The 15,497-nt window shown below is 35.8% G+C and overlaps 1 protein-coding gene across 2 annotated transcripts in view; it reads right to left on the reverse strand.

Moving 5' to 3' along the window:
• Nucleotides 1-15,497, reverse strand: part of ATP9B (ATPase phospholipid transporting 9B (putative)) — a 151,297-nt gene that overhangs the window by 83,807 nt on the left and 51,993 nt on the right. For both annotated transcript variants that reach the window (XM_064422474.1, XM_064422464.1), the window contains exon 8: nucleotides 4,742-4,836. In XM_064422474.1, the coding sequence (XP_064278544.1) occupies nucleotides 4,742-4,836 (95 nt within the window). The remainder of the gene's footprint in view (nucleotides 1-4,741; nucleotides 4,837-15,497) is intronic.

Below are 15,497 nucleotides of genomic sequence, written 5' to 3' on the forward strand. Positions count from 1 at the left end.
GTATTCTACACCTAAAATTACATCACTTTTTGGATGTAATAAGGTCAAATGATCTCAGTTATTTTCTTACTCAAGACAATAAAACCTGGGTATTTTAACAGCTCTAGATTAAAAAAATACATGATAGACTTGAATCTCAAGTAAAAAAATATTCTTATACAACAGCAGATGTGTTTTTTCTTAAAAATTGATAGGCATTTAATGATCTCATACTTAAAAATAATAATTGAGAAGACTGCATTTCAGTCTTCTAAACTGCAAGTCAGAAAATGACTTTGTGATGGTACAATAATGAAAATGCTCTCTTTTGCATATCACAATTTAAAAATTACCACAGTTATCAATAACATAGAAAAATCTCCTCTATTAGGTCAAGGGCAACATTTGTTCACCTTACTTAAAGATCATTAAAATACATTCTTAATCATAACATGTAGTTCATTGCAAATAAAATTGCCTTTGGTTCAATAAAACTAATTAAATGTAAATGGTATTGTTTACTGCCGTATGGATCTTCTGATATAAATCAGCAAGTCACCATTTATTGAAAATTACAGTGACCTCACTGCTGTTAATAAATATAGCTGATCACACAAGCTAGAGAAGAATGCCTCAGAACTTGTGTATTGCCAGAACCGTCCCACCTATAACTATGAAACGGCAAGAAACCTAATCCACATGTTACCATTTTTCCTGCTCAGCCATTATTAAGGGACTTGCTGAAATTTTAATTCTCTGATCACATTAAGTGCTTTAGAAAGACAACAAAATCTGTACTGATCATCTTGGTGGTATCATCTGTTCTTTAAGAAAAGCTCTGAAGGTCTGCAGGTTTGTTTGTTCTGGGTGCCACAGTGGGTAGGATTACAGTGCTGCTCTGGTGACACAGCTGACAGCTCATGCCAACACAAGATACTCACTCTCCTACCTGAAAGGAGGTTGTAGTGAGGTAGGGGTCAGATTCTTCTCCCAGGTAACAAGTGACAGGAGCAGAGGAAACAGCCCCAAATTACACCAGGAGAGGTTTAGATCTAGAAAAAATTTCTTCTCAGAAATGGTGGTCAGGCATTGGAACAGGCTGTCCAGGGAAGTGGTGGAATCACCATTCCTGGAAGTGTTCAAAAGGCATGTGGATGTAGCACTTCGGTACACAGTTTAGTGGTGAACACAGTGGAGCTGCTCACCAGATTCAACATTCTTAGAGGTGTTTTCAAACCTTAATGACTGACTATGTTTTTACAACTAAAGAAATCAAAATGAGTGACAAATATGGCGAGTTTATTCTATCCAACACAAGAGCTAACTGTTCATAGTCTATTTTATGTTCAACTTGCATAAATTGTATTTTTTAATTATTAAAAATATATTTCAATATGGAAGTACGAACTGTCTCAGCTTTGAAAGGACATCAAAAACATGTGGAGAAGCCATTATGGCAAGGATGTGTGATGAGTCTCTGGAGGTCACTGTGGGCGGAGGGTGGCTGGAATAATGTGATCCATCCAGTAACACCCCATAACGTCAGCCCAGGGACAGAGAGGGCAGAGCCGCAGGGACTGAACCCGCTTCCCTGGCTGGCACGGGCTCTGCCTGGGAGAAGCAGCCGGGTGCCGGATCATCACATGCCCAGAGGGATTTAGCCTTGGAGCCGGGCCGGGCCCCGGCGGGCGGCAGGGGCGGCCCGGGCCCCGCGGTGCTCGGGGCGGGTTTGGAGCGGGTTGCTCCGGCACGCAGCGGCCTTCGGGCGGCACGGCCGGACAGCAGCGGGCGGGGGCGCTGCACGGCCTGCCTCGCATTCCGTACACGAAGGGAATCCGACTGTGGAACTAGAGCGAAATAATTCTGGACACTGCACTTTGACTTCCTGTAGGGCCCACATACAAATATAGCTTATGACTGTATTATAAAGCACAAAAAGTAAGCTGACAGTAAAATAATTTCATAATGCTATTTTTTGTTAGTTTGACATTCATAGCTTGCTTAGACCTCCATAGCAATCTCTGAAGTTGTCTATCCACAGAGTTTCTTTACATGACTTACACTCCTGCATATTACTGTAATTTGAGTAAAGGTAAAAGCATCTTTGCAGAAATCTAAGAATTATCAATGTGCTTTTCCACAGGAATGGAAATAATATTCTGGGATGGGCACTGAGCATCATTTTTTGTGACAGATATGAGAATCCCTTAAAAACCATTTACATTTGGGTGCATTAGGCTACCACTCCACCGGGGCTTAGGAGCAAAGCAGATATAAGACATGAGCACTGCAAGCAGTCTAAGCCTTTCTCAGAGCAGCCATTTAAAATTAGCTCAATGAAGAATCACCAAGTGTAAGTGGTTTGTTCAAACCCCATATTAGAAAAACTTGAAAGTGTTTTAGTTTAGTTGACAGGAATTATTACACCCAGAATCAGTCACTTCAGGACGAAATGTCAGACAAAGCCTTGTCTAGCACCTGGTAAGCACCAATAACTGAGAGGTGTGAGAAGGGGCAGAGGCACATTAACTGTTTGTGGCTTTCAGATACTGCTGGTAGCCTGGAAAGGTGTGTTAAGTGGAAGCAGCTCCTGATTAACCACACTTAAAATATGACTCAGGTTATCACTTACAGCTCAAGAGGGAGAGTATAAAGATCTTGCAAGAAGCCCAGATCAGTTAGATGGATGTTAATAGTGGAAAGTGGAAACAACTAAGGAAGAAATGGTTACTATATTGTACAGTTGACCCCTCTATAGTGTTTGCAAGATGCACAAATAATTTCTTGGCGATATCTTGCCTTCCCTTCTCATCCAAAACAACCACTACCTGAAGCAAACCAAAGCGAACCTTCATGTCTGCAGGAAGATGAGGCTGCATGGCCCACCATTCAAACGCAGAAATCCCAACTTCAATCAATTTTGATTTACTAGACTAAAAAAGTACAATAATTTAATTCTCCAAATCATACTGCATAGATTCAACCACAATTGTGCATTATCTCCATAGATGCCTAATGCTTTATTTATCAAGTCTATTGATAATTTTGTTTTAAAGAAAGATCATAATATAAAAATTACAATTCAAAAATTTCATGTTCCTCCTAACATGAGAGCTAGAAAGGTAATTCCATGCTTTCTTCCTAAGGAGGGAAAAACTTTAAACATGTGTTTGAATTTTTTAGGGGAAAAAGAAAAGTTAATGCAAAAGGTTTTTGTTTTTTTCTTTTCCAAAGGATAATTCAAAGACGCCTCTGCATTATAACTCCAGATTTCATCAGCCTCAGTAGACCAAGACTTCTAAGCTCAGAATATCAAAATTATAATCAATAAATAAGACTCTGAGGCAGTGCTTTGCAGAGTATTTGCAACTGCAGTCAGTAACGTTTCCAAAAAAAAAGACAAAGTTGAATACAGGAGTAACTGTTGGAGAAGTACTACTAAATTAAAAAAAAAATTAAAGCTTAATAGAAGGTTGACTGTATTTTAGTCAACCACATTACATGTGTCCCAAATTTGTATATTATTTTCATTTCATGAGGAAACAAGAGAAGGCCTTGATTAAATGTTACAAACAACAGGAGAAGCATCATTACAAACACTAAATTCAACTGCAGGTTACAGAATATTTGTTAAAGTCTGTTCTGGTACCAGAACTTATTACCTGAAGCCTGACTTGGCTTATCTGTCTGGCATGACCAACCTTTGGTTTCAAACCTTGTTCTCAATCCTCTAAAGTGCATTTGCAATGTAACTACTTCTTCCTTCTGTCACTTGTGAAGGCAGTAGTCAGAGAATATGAACACAGGAGAAAACCTCTCCTTTTTGCTAGTATGACTGTGGCAGCAACTCTATTTCTGGAAGTGTAACTGCAGAAGTCTTGCTAAGATCCAGCAGATAATCTAATACTTTTGCTATAGAGATGGAATATAAACAGTCTTCTTAAGGTGTATTTTCCTTTAATAAAACACCTAAAAGATTTAGTAGAAAAACACCAGAAATTCTGTAGAGGTAGATTTCCACAAGCTTGTCACTTGAGTATGTTTTCAAAGGAGGTCTCCTAATAACAAGCCAACTCGCTGGTATAACAGAAAGCTTTCCCAGTACAAGGGAAACAATTCTGCTTCTTGTAAAGGAGACTTTTACACAATTTTACATTTGCTTTTGTAGGTATGTGTCTATTTTGGATGTGTATATATACATACACACTCACACACATACCTGTGATCCTTTCATGATTTTAGATCTACTTGTGACACAATACATATATGCACTCAAAAAATACCCGCATTCCGGCCAGTCTTAGAGGGCCCTGCTTGCAAGAACTGGCACATTGCACCTAGTTGGATCAGAAAGAATGGTGACAACAAAAAGCACTTCAACTTCCAGGAACAAACTATTGTTTCCCAAGCTCACAAGTAAGTGATTAAAGCAATGGTTCCCAAGACAAGAATAATTTGTACTTGCAGTCTAACACTCAGTTGAAAACACTGTAACTGTGACTTGCTTCTGGAGAGTGTGAATCTCTGTGTGGACAACAATGACAACCACTGGGTTGAAAGATAAAAATCCAGTTGTGTCTCAGTTTCTTCTCAATGCTAAACCAGGAATATTTGTGTCTTATTTATTGTAAAAACTAAGGTTCCGGTAACAGGTATCTTTCAACAGTTACTGTAACAATCTTTTGGATAACAGATATAAATGCACACACAGAATATATATGCACACACAGAAAGATAACTTAATAGCAAACAGAATGCTTACCCCTAAAGCTGGCAATCTTTGTGTGCAACTGACAGCAACCTTCAGTTTCCAGTCTGTTTCTCCATCCAGCTGGTCAGTTCGAATGAAACATGAACCTTGAAGTTATAAAGAGACATCAAACTATTATTTCAATCTCAAAAACTCAGTTTGGGTTAAAAACATGTAAAAGAGTGAAAAAACCCACAATTTACAACCGTTTAAAAATTAACATGCAACATATAAAAGGATTGGTATTTTGGATTGTCTCTGTGCTCTCTTCCAGGAATGCTTTAGATATCATAAAATTCTAATTTTATTTCCATTTTTTTCTAATAAAATTAGAAATATGTTTGTTTATGAATGGAGGTAACTTCTATTTTACAAATGTCTTTAAAGTTTTTAAACAAATTTTAAAATATTATCATCAAGAGATACAACTTCAACTTGTGTTGAAAAAGGTTTCATTTAATTTCTTTATGCAATTCTGTCACTCATACAATTCCAGCACTATAGAATACTGTGATTTTTTTTCTCCATGCTGGTATGACATCACAAAATTTCATTGCTTTTTGTTGCCTGGATTCTCTGAAAAAAAAATTTAAGTCAGTCCTTAACACGGACAACATTCAAAACAATGTGGGTCTGAATGTATTATACTTAGAATAAGTATTTTTGAATCATCTGCAACTATTGGTGGTCCAATACTAAAGAAACCTGTCAACATATGCAAAGTACTTAAGATATGAGGGAAACTCAAGATACACACTGATATACACTGAAGAGAATCAGTGTGCCGTACAGATGGAAGAGCAGGATTGAAGAAACAGAAAGCTGAGACCACTGCAGAGCCTGCTCTTACCCCCATACCTAGTTTGATGGATATCGTCAAGTCTGGAGTATTACATACATTACTAATGTAAGATTCAAATAAGACCACACACAAGCACTGCAAATCTATTAAAAGTACAAAATTAACTGCCATTCCATTAAGCTTGAAGCCTTTTAAAAAGGTTGTTAAATTTTAGCAACACTTCACAACTGCTACACTAGGGAAACCATAAATATTTCTGAAGTACTATTACAATTTCCTTTATACTACAACTAAACAAATGTATACACTATTGTTACTGGGTGCTATGGGTGTGCAAAGAATAGATTTTACAAGTTACAAATAAATTTTTACTAACAGACATGTATATAAACACACACATACTTCCATCTGTACTTCAACCAATCCAATAAAAACTAACAAAGTAATTTTACCCCTAGAAGTGATGTGGTAGCAATTAAGGAAACACTGCAAAGGAGTTTGTCCAGATTTGAGTCTTATTACAGATAAGAAGAGAGTCTGCTAGAATGTGTCAAGGCAGTATGCCAAGAAAGGTACCTATCAGTGAACATAAATTAAGAGAAAGATTATTTTATAGGACAAGTGGACCCTGGTGTAAGTAAAGTCTAACAGAACCCAATGCTTTATCCATCAAAGCCTGCAAATTAAGCAGTTTGATGAGTGGTTGCCTAAAAGGACATGCTTGAGAGAAAAGCCACCTGAAATTGTACCTGACTAAAAAGTAGTGTTTTGCACAACAGACTTCAAAGAATCTTACAAGCTTTCATGTAACAACTCTATTTATATTAAGTGCATTGTAAATAAACAAATCTTTAAATGTTAATATGGACAGCTCTCAGAAAACATTATCACAGCTAAATTTCACCCAAAGCTCTGAGATGCAAGCTGCAAAGCTGTGTCTGAAGTTCTTGAAAAGCTGCCTTTAAATTCTTAACAGAATTCTTTATGAATTTTCTTCTAAGAACAAAATACTGTAAAGCACTTTTTGAAGAGTCAGCAACATCCACTGCATTATAATGAAGCGTGACATACCTAGGAACACCTACAAACCCCATGGTATCACTGCATTTTCTATCCATGGCATAGATGAGCCTACTCTCCATCATACTTTTCCTGTACAAGACATTTCATGGTTCTCTTTACCCTTGCTGTCAATGGTTGCTCTCTTGCATCAATTTCATTTAGAATTATACTATAGATCAATGCAGTTCAAGACCAGTGTGGCTGCTGTGAATGGTTGACTGCACATATATTCATTTAATAGAGCTCACACTATGACATGTATTGGCCAGCTGCATTTCCTCTTCACTTCAGCAGTTAATTTCATCAATAACTTATCTCATAGCCTGTTTCCCTTTTATCCAGAAAAAGGCACTGCTTTCTGCCAAGTCAGCTTTCAATAGTGATCACAAAAGCAAAACCGAAACAATACAATCCTCTTCTCCACCTCAAATATTGCAGTAGATTTGACTAAGTAATTTTAACTATTCTCTAAGGTAACATGGCTTAACTAATCTATAAACATGGAAGATTAAATATGTAATTAGAAAGTATAAAAAAAGAACTCTTCACCCCTACCAAAAACCTTGAATTTTTGTAAAACTAAATATTCCCCACTGTTTATTGTCTGGAAGTCACACGTACTTTACCTTTGAGAGGTATTTGAGTCAGCAGCACATAAAACTTCTAAAAATCAAAGTCTTTTGAAAAAAATAAGTATTTTCATTTTTCCATTTTAGAGTGCTTTAAGCATTGCACCCCCCTCCTCCAATAACAAAATTAAGACCGCAAAGCTCATATAAAAAAAGTTGTAATAATTGTGTTACACCGTTCAGCAGAACACTTTAGGATAGTGTGAAAAGTCTCTTACATTTCTAACCTGAATATGACTTGCCAGAAGAAAAAATCCCCAAATCATCTATACATGTCAGGAGTTGCTATTCCTTCTGAATACAGAAATAACTCTTGAACCTGATAATTATTTTACTGCACATAAAGAATGAAATTTTTTTAAGTCTGTGCTGCTTTAGAAAAGGAGGCATTTAAGGAAATGCCATTAAGTATTTTAAGTATTTACCAATCAAAAGTAGCTGTTTGCACAAAGAAAAAAATTAAAAAAGAAAAATTTAATTACACACTGAACATGACAAATTTTCATAAGGCTACATTTAAAGGAGAATGCACAAAATTAAAACTTCTACCTTATACAGTGACGCACTCAGATGCTCATTTCCCATAACTATACAGTTCTTCAAAGTTAGTAGACAAATAAGTACATTGTAAATATCTGACTTATCCATCCATCTGACTTTCCATCATTCAAGTGAAACTTTTGGAATTCCCTGAATTAGAATTTAAGGTTGATTCAAGGAAATTACACTGGACCTACATAGATTAATCATTTATCAAAAGTGGTGCAAACTTCATGAGCACATTTAAACTAATTTACAAGTATGTAATATTCATTTAGCCTAATCAGTTGAAGAGAGGCAGAAATCAATGTAGAGCAAATGCATGCAAAGTGCTGCCAAGTAGCAATTAAACTGATTTTTGAAACCATTTCAGCTGAAACTTTAAAACTTGAATGGTTGGGAACGTCCTGGGACTACAATTCTGTCTTGGCTTTACAATTCTGTTTGGTGGTTTAGCAAGAGCTCAATTCTTTGAGTTCTGTCCAGAATTTACCCTGAGGTTGCTTTTCCATGGAAAAACTGCACCTCAGTACAAAGGATTAAATTTAAGAGTTTGAAATAACTATGTAGCTTCACATTATAAGGATACATTGATAATTATTAACAGATTTCTTATTTATGTTTTTTGAGATATTATGGACAAAAACATATTTTAAAGCCATTTTGTGTGTTAAAAGAATATGGAAGAAAAAAAATGTTTACTTCAGTAGTTTTTATGGTGTTTTGAAATAGTGATAAAAAAGCTCATTTATGATTGCAATAATCTATGGCCATGAAATGCCTGGCCTAGATTTGTCAAACAAACTCTGTATTGTTAATGCAGAGTGAGCAGGAACAATTCTACTTAGTGTGTGCTGGACTTAAAGCTTCAATCAGATAATATCTGAAGGACGTGTACACGTCAAACGCTTTTGGGAATGCTGCACATGTACACAAGCAGCAGCCACCTACCTGCCTCAAGGAATCCTGAAGAAAAGGGCCCTGAACAAAAATTCTCAAACTAAATACAGGTCATCCTGTGAAAAAGCTGGTAATATTTTCACCTTAAAAAATGTGTAGGAGAAAAGAAAAGGAAAGGAAAGGGAAAAGGAAAGAGGAAAGGGAAAAGGAAAGAGGAAAGGGAAAAGGAAAGGAAAAGGAAAAGGAAAAGGAAAAGGAAAAGGAAAAGGAAAAGGAAAAGGAAAAGGAAAAGGAAAAGGAAAAGGAAAAGGAAAAGGAAAAGGAAAAGGAAAAGGAAAAGGAAAAGGAAAAGGAAAGGAGAAAAGAAAAGAGGGGGAAAATTCTTCCCCAAACCAGAAAGGGAAGCTCTTTAATCAAATCAAGTAAAACACATTTATATTATGATCTTTCTCTTAATTAATACTATGCATCATCACCAGATAACCTAATCTAGTTTTTTTATACTACCAAACTTGCTAATCATATTTTATGTATTAATTTTTTTTTATGTGGATATCTTTAAATTCCTGAAATTATAGTAATGTATATGAACTTGTGATACTATCAAACACTTCCATTTTATTTTTATATACATACTCCAGGATATTAAATACAGTTTTTAAATTAAGCTTCTGAAAACAAGCTATTACTTGGGATGTTACATATTTTCTTAAATGAATTCTGTCTTCCAGGTTTACTAAGAAAGTCACTCAAAATGAAATTTCTTGGGTATTAATTAAATTGTTTCTATTTTATTTGATTTGGAAATGTTGTTGCTTCTGTTAGGCAGAAAGATGGATAATTTCTCCTCAAAACAATTAGCTTAGTATTCAGCCTGTTAAATAAGTAGTTTTTATAGAACATGTACTTAACATAAGAGACACAAAATTGACAGACTAAGAGCAATTGCTTCACAAAAGGAAAATAATTTATTTTTTGTAAAATCACATCCCCTGATTTTAATGGAAAGCTGTAATGAAAAAAAATCATGTTATCTTAATCACACTGAGATTTAACATTTCAAATATGTGTGGAAGAAAATCTCAACTGCACTAGAGGAGTCGATTTCGTTCACTGCAGAATCAAAACTGTTATCTGTAGCATCGCTTGTGTTAGATTACATACATTCCTGCATATCACAGACGTTTTTCATTCAGACTTGGCTTTAAGTAAAGACTGTTCTGTTGTGTACTTAGTAGCCTAATAGTGCCCTTAAATAGCCAGACAGACACAGAATATCCTACCAGATATAAAAGTATGACCTAATCTTCTTTGTTAGGCAGTAATGCTCTTGAATAATCCTAGACCGCATAATTGAATTCAAATATCTCAAAATGAATTAATCAACTGATGGAAATTATGAGCAAATCAGACTCTGAAAATGGCAAGCAAAAAGTTTAGGTAGAGTGGTGTGATGAAAAGACAGAGCTTCCTCCCTACTTCCTTCTTGATCATGAAGTCTACTGGCTTTGCTTTTACAATGAGAAGGTTGGAAAATATGCTAATACCTAAAGCTAAAACATGCTAATACTTGCTTTCCAGGACTGGCCATGTTTTTGGACAAATAGCAACATGAAAAATTAAGATACTTTTCCTGACATAACTAAACTATTCAATTTGTCCTGTATTCAAATTTAATTTTCATTTCCCAACTCTTGGCCTGGAAGAAGGGTCTGAGAAAGCAGTTCTAAGTCATGAGATGAGACAAAAGAAGATTCTCAATTTGGGAAAAAAATCCAAACTCTGCTAAGAAATAACTTGTTCTGACTAGCATTAAAAAGCAACAAAGTAAATGACACATTATAAAAGGAGTTGCACATTTCTATCCTTCACTATTTCTGCTCTTGCACTGAGCAATAACTTAGAGCAGCTCTTGTCTTTGACTACATCTATTTAAAAGCATTTTACAAGTGAAATTATTTTTAAAAATATTTATATTTTTAGATTTCACAAATACATGGAAATCCACAGAGCCTTACAGTCAACCTACCTATGGTATTTGTTACAAACATCAATATACACAGTAAAGAACAAAGTATAAGAAGTTAATCAACACAGAAATTCTAGAAAATATATTTAATGTTCTCTCAAAAAACATTAAAGTTAATACATTTCTGCTTGCAAATTTTTGCCGATTATCAGCAAGCTTAAAAAGTAGACTTGCCAAAAAGCCCTACAGTAAACTTATAGGTATAATTCAAGTATGCCATAGCACATATTTTAATGTTATACTGTAAGGAAGATGCATCAGATGGAAGCAGCTATAGTTCTATAGTTGCTTAGTTGTATATAGCAGATGTACAGGAATATGCATATTTTACAAGCACAATCAAAACCAGGCACCCCAGTCTTGAAAAGGTATTGTTTTTTCTGCATAAATGCAGGGTTGAATTCCACACTCCATTACAGATATTGTCAAAAAGCAACCTTATAATGTGTGCACTTACATTAGTAAAAAAATAAATCATAAAAGTAAATTACATTTACTTTCTATAATATGTAACTGATAAGAATTCCTGTCAGTTATTCTTAAACAGAGATAATGCTAAACCATCACTACATGTCTGGGTTCTTCTCTGTCAAATCTAAATAAATAAAATTATGTCTGCCTTCTCTCTCCAAAGCTGTATCCAATGAATTTTTTACAAATGAGAACAACAGCTACAACTAAAGCCTTTCAAGCCTCAGCAAAACTGAATTATTAAATCTGTCTGCCTATATCCTATTACAGCCTACTTATGAATACTTGATTTTATTTTGTATAATTGACAACAGTTGTCAGGAAAGGAAGGTTTTAACGGCAATCAAATTAAGATCAACTGGTATAAGTGTCAGAGTGAAGAGCTTGTGTCAAGTGTTGATAAATTAATTGATGGGTCAGTGGAAACAGGGCATGTGGAACTGCAGTGCCATAAACAGCTTTATATTTTCTGGCAATATTACCAGCCTCCCTGTTTTAAGTGAAAAATATTTAAAGAGATGGGTTACTAGAATGTACTCAGCAAAAGAAAAACAGACTTTGACTTTGCACACTTAACACCAGATCATTTACAAACAATTTAATTTTTAAATCATTTATATTACTTCAGTGATAATGTACATGAAAATTTTAAACTGATGATAAGGTGAATAGCAGCACCAAGATGACATATTGGAGTACAGAGTTTCATTTACTATCTTAATGAGCAGCTTTCAATTATGATGGCTTCTAAGAAGGAACAAAACCACAAGACACCTGAAACATCCTGAACCTTTAAGCTACATTGTCATTCCAGAGGATGCACATTTATGAAAGACTGATTAAATTAGTTTAAAAGCATTAATTTCTCTTAAGACCAGGGAAGAACTGTGTGTACTTGAGATATTTGATCTGAATTAAGAAACCGATGAAGCAATTGATTAATTGGAATTTAAGCCATCAGTCACTGGATCCATGAACAGTTTCATTTACATTCTAAACAATCAGCTGATGGTCTTATAGGATACCATGTATTAATACACAGTCAATATGATACCCCTAAACTCATCACAGCTCCTTATTGACAAGAACTCAGATGTTTTTTAATCCAAGCTTGATCACATTGCATCTTTTTTGAATTGCAGTATTGATTCAGTACGCTTTAGGAATTTTTATCTCTATTAAAACATTATGGAATTTTCAGATATAGCAAACAATGTTCTAAGTTTAAAAAGTCTACGTTCATATTCACATTCTCAAATTTTAGCTTACTGATTTATATTATTTTGAGATATACAGAAGGATACTCAAAAACCATTATGTTTTCCATTTAATAGGATTTGATGCACCACTTTGCTCCATTATTCTTCTGATGCTTACTAGCAATCTCTTTTTGCAGAAACCCAGTGATACAGAAAAAAGATGGTATGCATTATTTACATCTTCAGAGTAATGACAAAATAAAAAAGTCTGCCATAGACAATGTTTAGAACACTGAAAAAATTCTCACTTTTCACATAAATTATGAATACCAACTAAACAGCTCCATGATTTGAGAGCTCTGGAAGCACAGCAGAACTCATTGTCCCCATCAACATCCCTAATGCACTTATGTATTTCTAAAGACCAGTAACACAAAAAAAATACATATACATCTCAAAGAAGAGTGCTTGTAGAAGACTTAAGGAGCATTTCCTCTTTTGATGAAAGCAGAGCTCAGAGAGGAGGTTGAGAAAAGCATATGGCCAAATATACCAGTATCCACTGAGAACATGTTTTGCTTCCAAGATTTTAGCAGCAGCAATACTAATCAACTTGAAGGACAGTCAAACTAAATTAGGGGGAGTAATAATAAAAGCCTTGGTATCTCATAAAGCTTAAACACAGAAAAGTACAAGTCAAAGAAGTGGACAAAGTCATCAGGGTACAATAGGCACATGAAAAACAAGATGTTGCAGTTTGTTGGGGTGTCCCCGGAGAGCCCCCTAGGCTGTGAGTTGGCTGGCAGCATCAGGCAGGCAAGGAGACTCCACACGGCTTCTGAGGGTGCTGATTAGATGGGGGTTTATTGGGGATCCCATCCCCAGGAGCAGCGTGGTTACTGAGGGGGAAGGGGAAAGGGCCTAGGGGAGGGAAGGGCCAAGAGAGGAGGGGAAGGGCTAAGAGGGGAGAAAGGCTAAGAGGGCAACTGGTGTCACTTGCTCGGTTTAAGAGGGAGAAAGAAAATGGGCGCGGAATCAGGCTTGTGCCAATGGGATTACAGATAAGGGATGGTTCAGGGCAGGACCACAGGCTTGGGATATACCAGACGTTCTGGAGGGGTGAGACAAAGCATACCATTTAAATAAAATGCAATACTACACCTCACCCCTTTTTTGTTAGAAAGAAAAGATAAAGAGAAATATGACAATTAACAATTTAAAAATTAAACAGTAATTATACAGTTTTGTAGCACCAATATAAATACAATTCCAGTGAGGATTATGTTTTAAACAGTCCATTTGACTTGAGGTTTGCTTTTGGTGGTAGGCAGTAAAGATAAAATGGGAATGTAATTGTAATAAACAGATTATGTGGGTCCATATTGCAGATCTTAAGCAAATTTAATGCATGGGCGAGTGCTTAAAGGGCTTCAGCCTTTGGCATTAAGCTCATAGGAGAATTTTGGGATTGGCCTTTTCAGCGTGACTGGCCCAAGGGTGTCTAACCTTTTACAACTGGCTTTTCGGACCACCACAGCCCCCAGTTTAGGCTGAGGCATTGACTTTGCTCCCCTACTCAGGGCTTTCACCTTCCAACTGGTTTAACCCAGAAGACCCCTGGTTTTAGGTCATTAAAAGAAAAACAAAAAGAAAAAAAAGAAATTTGGCTTCAGCTACTACCTATGCTGAGGGAGCATTCACCACAAAAACCGTCAAAATACTTTCCTAGACACCATTTTAGGTTATCAGTCACCCTCAGAACCTACTGAGGGCAGCATAAACCCCACAGATAAATTTTTAGTTCAAGTTTAGCAGGGAAAAGCAAATTTTCCTTTACTGTTTGGTAACTGGGAAGAAACAACAGACCCACCTATGAAGATTTAACACTAGACCTTACAGATACTTTACAGACAACATGTTATAAACTTCTACACAAGGAATTCTTGAACCCTACTTTTGCAAGAGTTATTTTGGTTTATCTATTTTCAAAGCCTTTGACAACATATCAACAAGTCTATCAGCTGTTAATATCATATATTTTTTTGCCTGACTTGCCCTGCCTCTGAGATCTGCTTTGATGATTCTCACTTCAGTTTCTCTGCATTGTTTCCCAAAAAGGGGGAATTGTTTGGAATTTTGGGATGTTCAGACTGCTACTCAAGCCAAGCCACCAAATCCCCTGAAATTTCTGGGAAAATACATTATCACTGGCAAATAGGAAAAGGCTAATTTATGCCTAACACAATACACAGTCTCCTTACACATCCATTTTCTCAATGCTTACTAGTCTTTTTTTTAAATACAGAGAAAAATTAAAATATTTCTTTGCTAATGCTTATTTTGCTGCAAATCTAATGAAACACATGGATTGTACTAATCAGACAAGTGTGCAGAGAAAATAAAATAATTAGCAAGTTGTATATATGATCATGTCTTCTAATAATATTTTGCTGGGTAATTTTACAGTTCTAATAGAGAGAGTAGAATATTATTGGGAGCCTAATGCCAGCTGATACCACCTCCTTCCACCACATAACATTCATACTATCTGACTGCATCTTAAACAAGTAGCTGATCATGTCAAATCACTAGTACTCAGTGGCTTAAAGAAGATACCAAAACATTTCAAATCTGAGTTAAATCAAATGCTAAAAACAGAATAGGAACTGAAATAGAGAAACAGATTAAAGTAGTTCGGACAGATTGTTGGCAGCTACTCATGCCCTGAAGATAAACTTTTATCTGGCCGTATGTGCAAAACTTAACTCTAGTCATTTATCATTCTCTATAGCAATAGATTTTCAAAGCATTTTAGTTTCCAGACAGGTAGGTTTTACACCACTTGTTTTCTAAACATAATAGAAAATTCCAGAATGTGTGACAAATGCAACTCCTTCAGCCTTATTATTCTGCAGCAGCAGGTTTTATGAAGAAATAAAAAGTGACATCAGCTGCACAACAGAATTCCAAACCGACATTTTCTCCTCTGGTTTGATTTTTAAATATCTGAATTTCCAGACCAGGCTGGGGCCCAGACAATCAAGTTATTTGTAGAACACTTACTCCTAACTGTGCAGAATAAATAGACAGTGCTAGCATCACCTTTATTATATTCTTCCTTGCAGTGAGTTTGGAG

The sequence above is a fragment of the Passer domesticus genome, chromosome 1, assembly GCF_036417665.1.
Source record: "Passer domesticus isolate bPasDom1 chromosome 1, bPasDom1.hap1, whole genome shotgun sequence".
Classification (NCBI taxonomy): Eukaryota; Metazoa; Chordata; class Aves; order Passeriformes; family Passeridae; genus Passer; species Passer domesticus.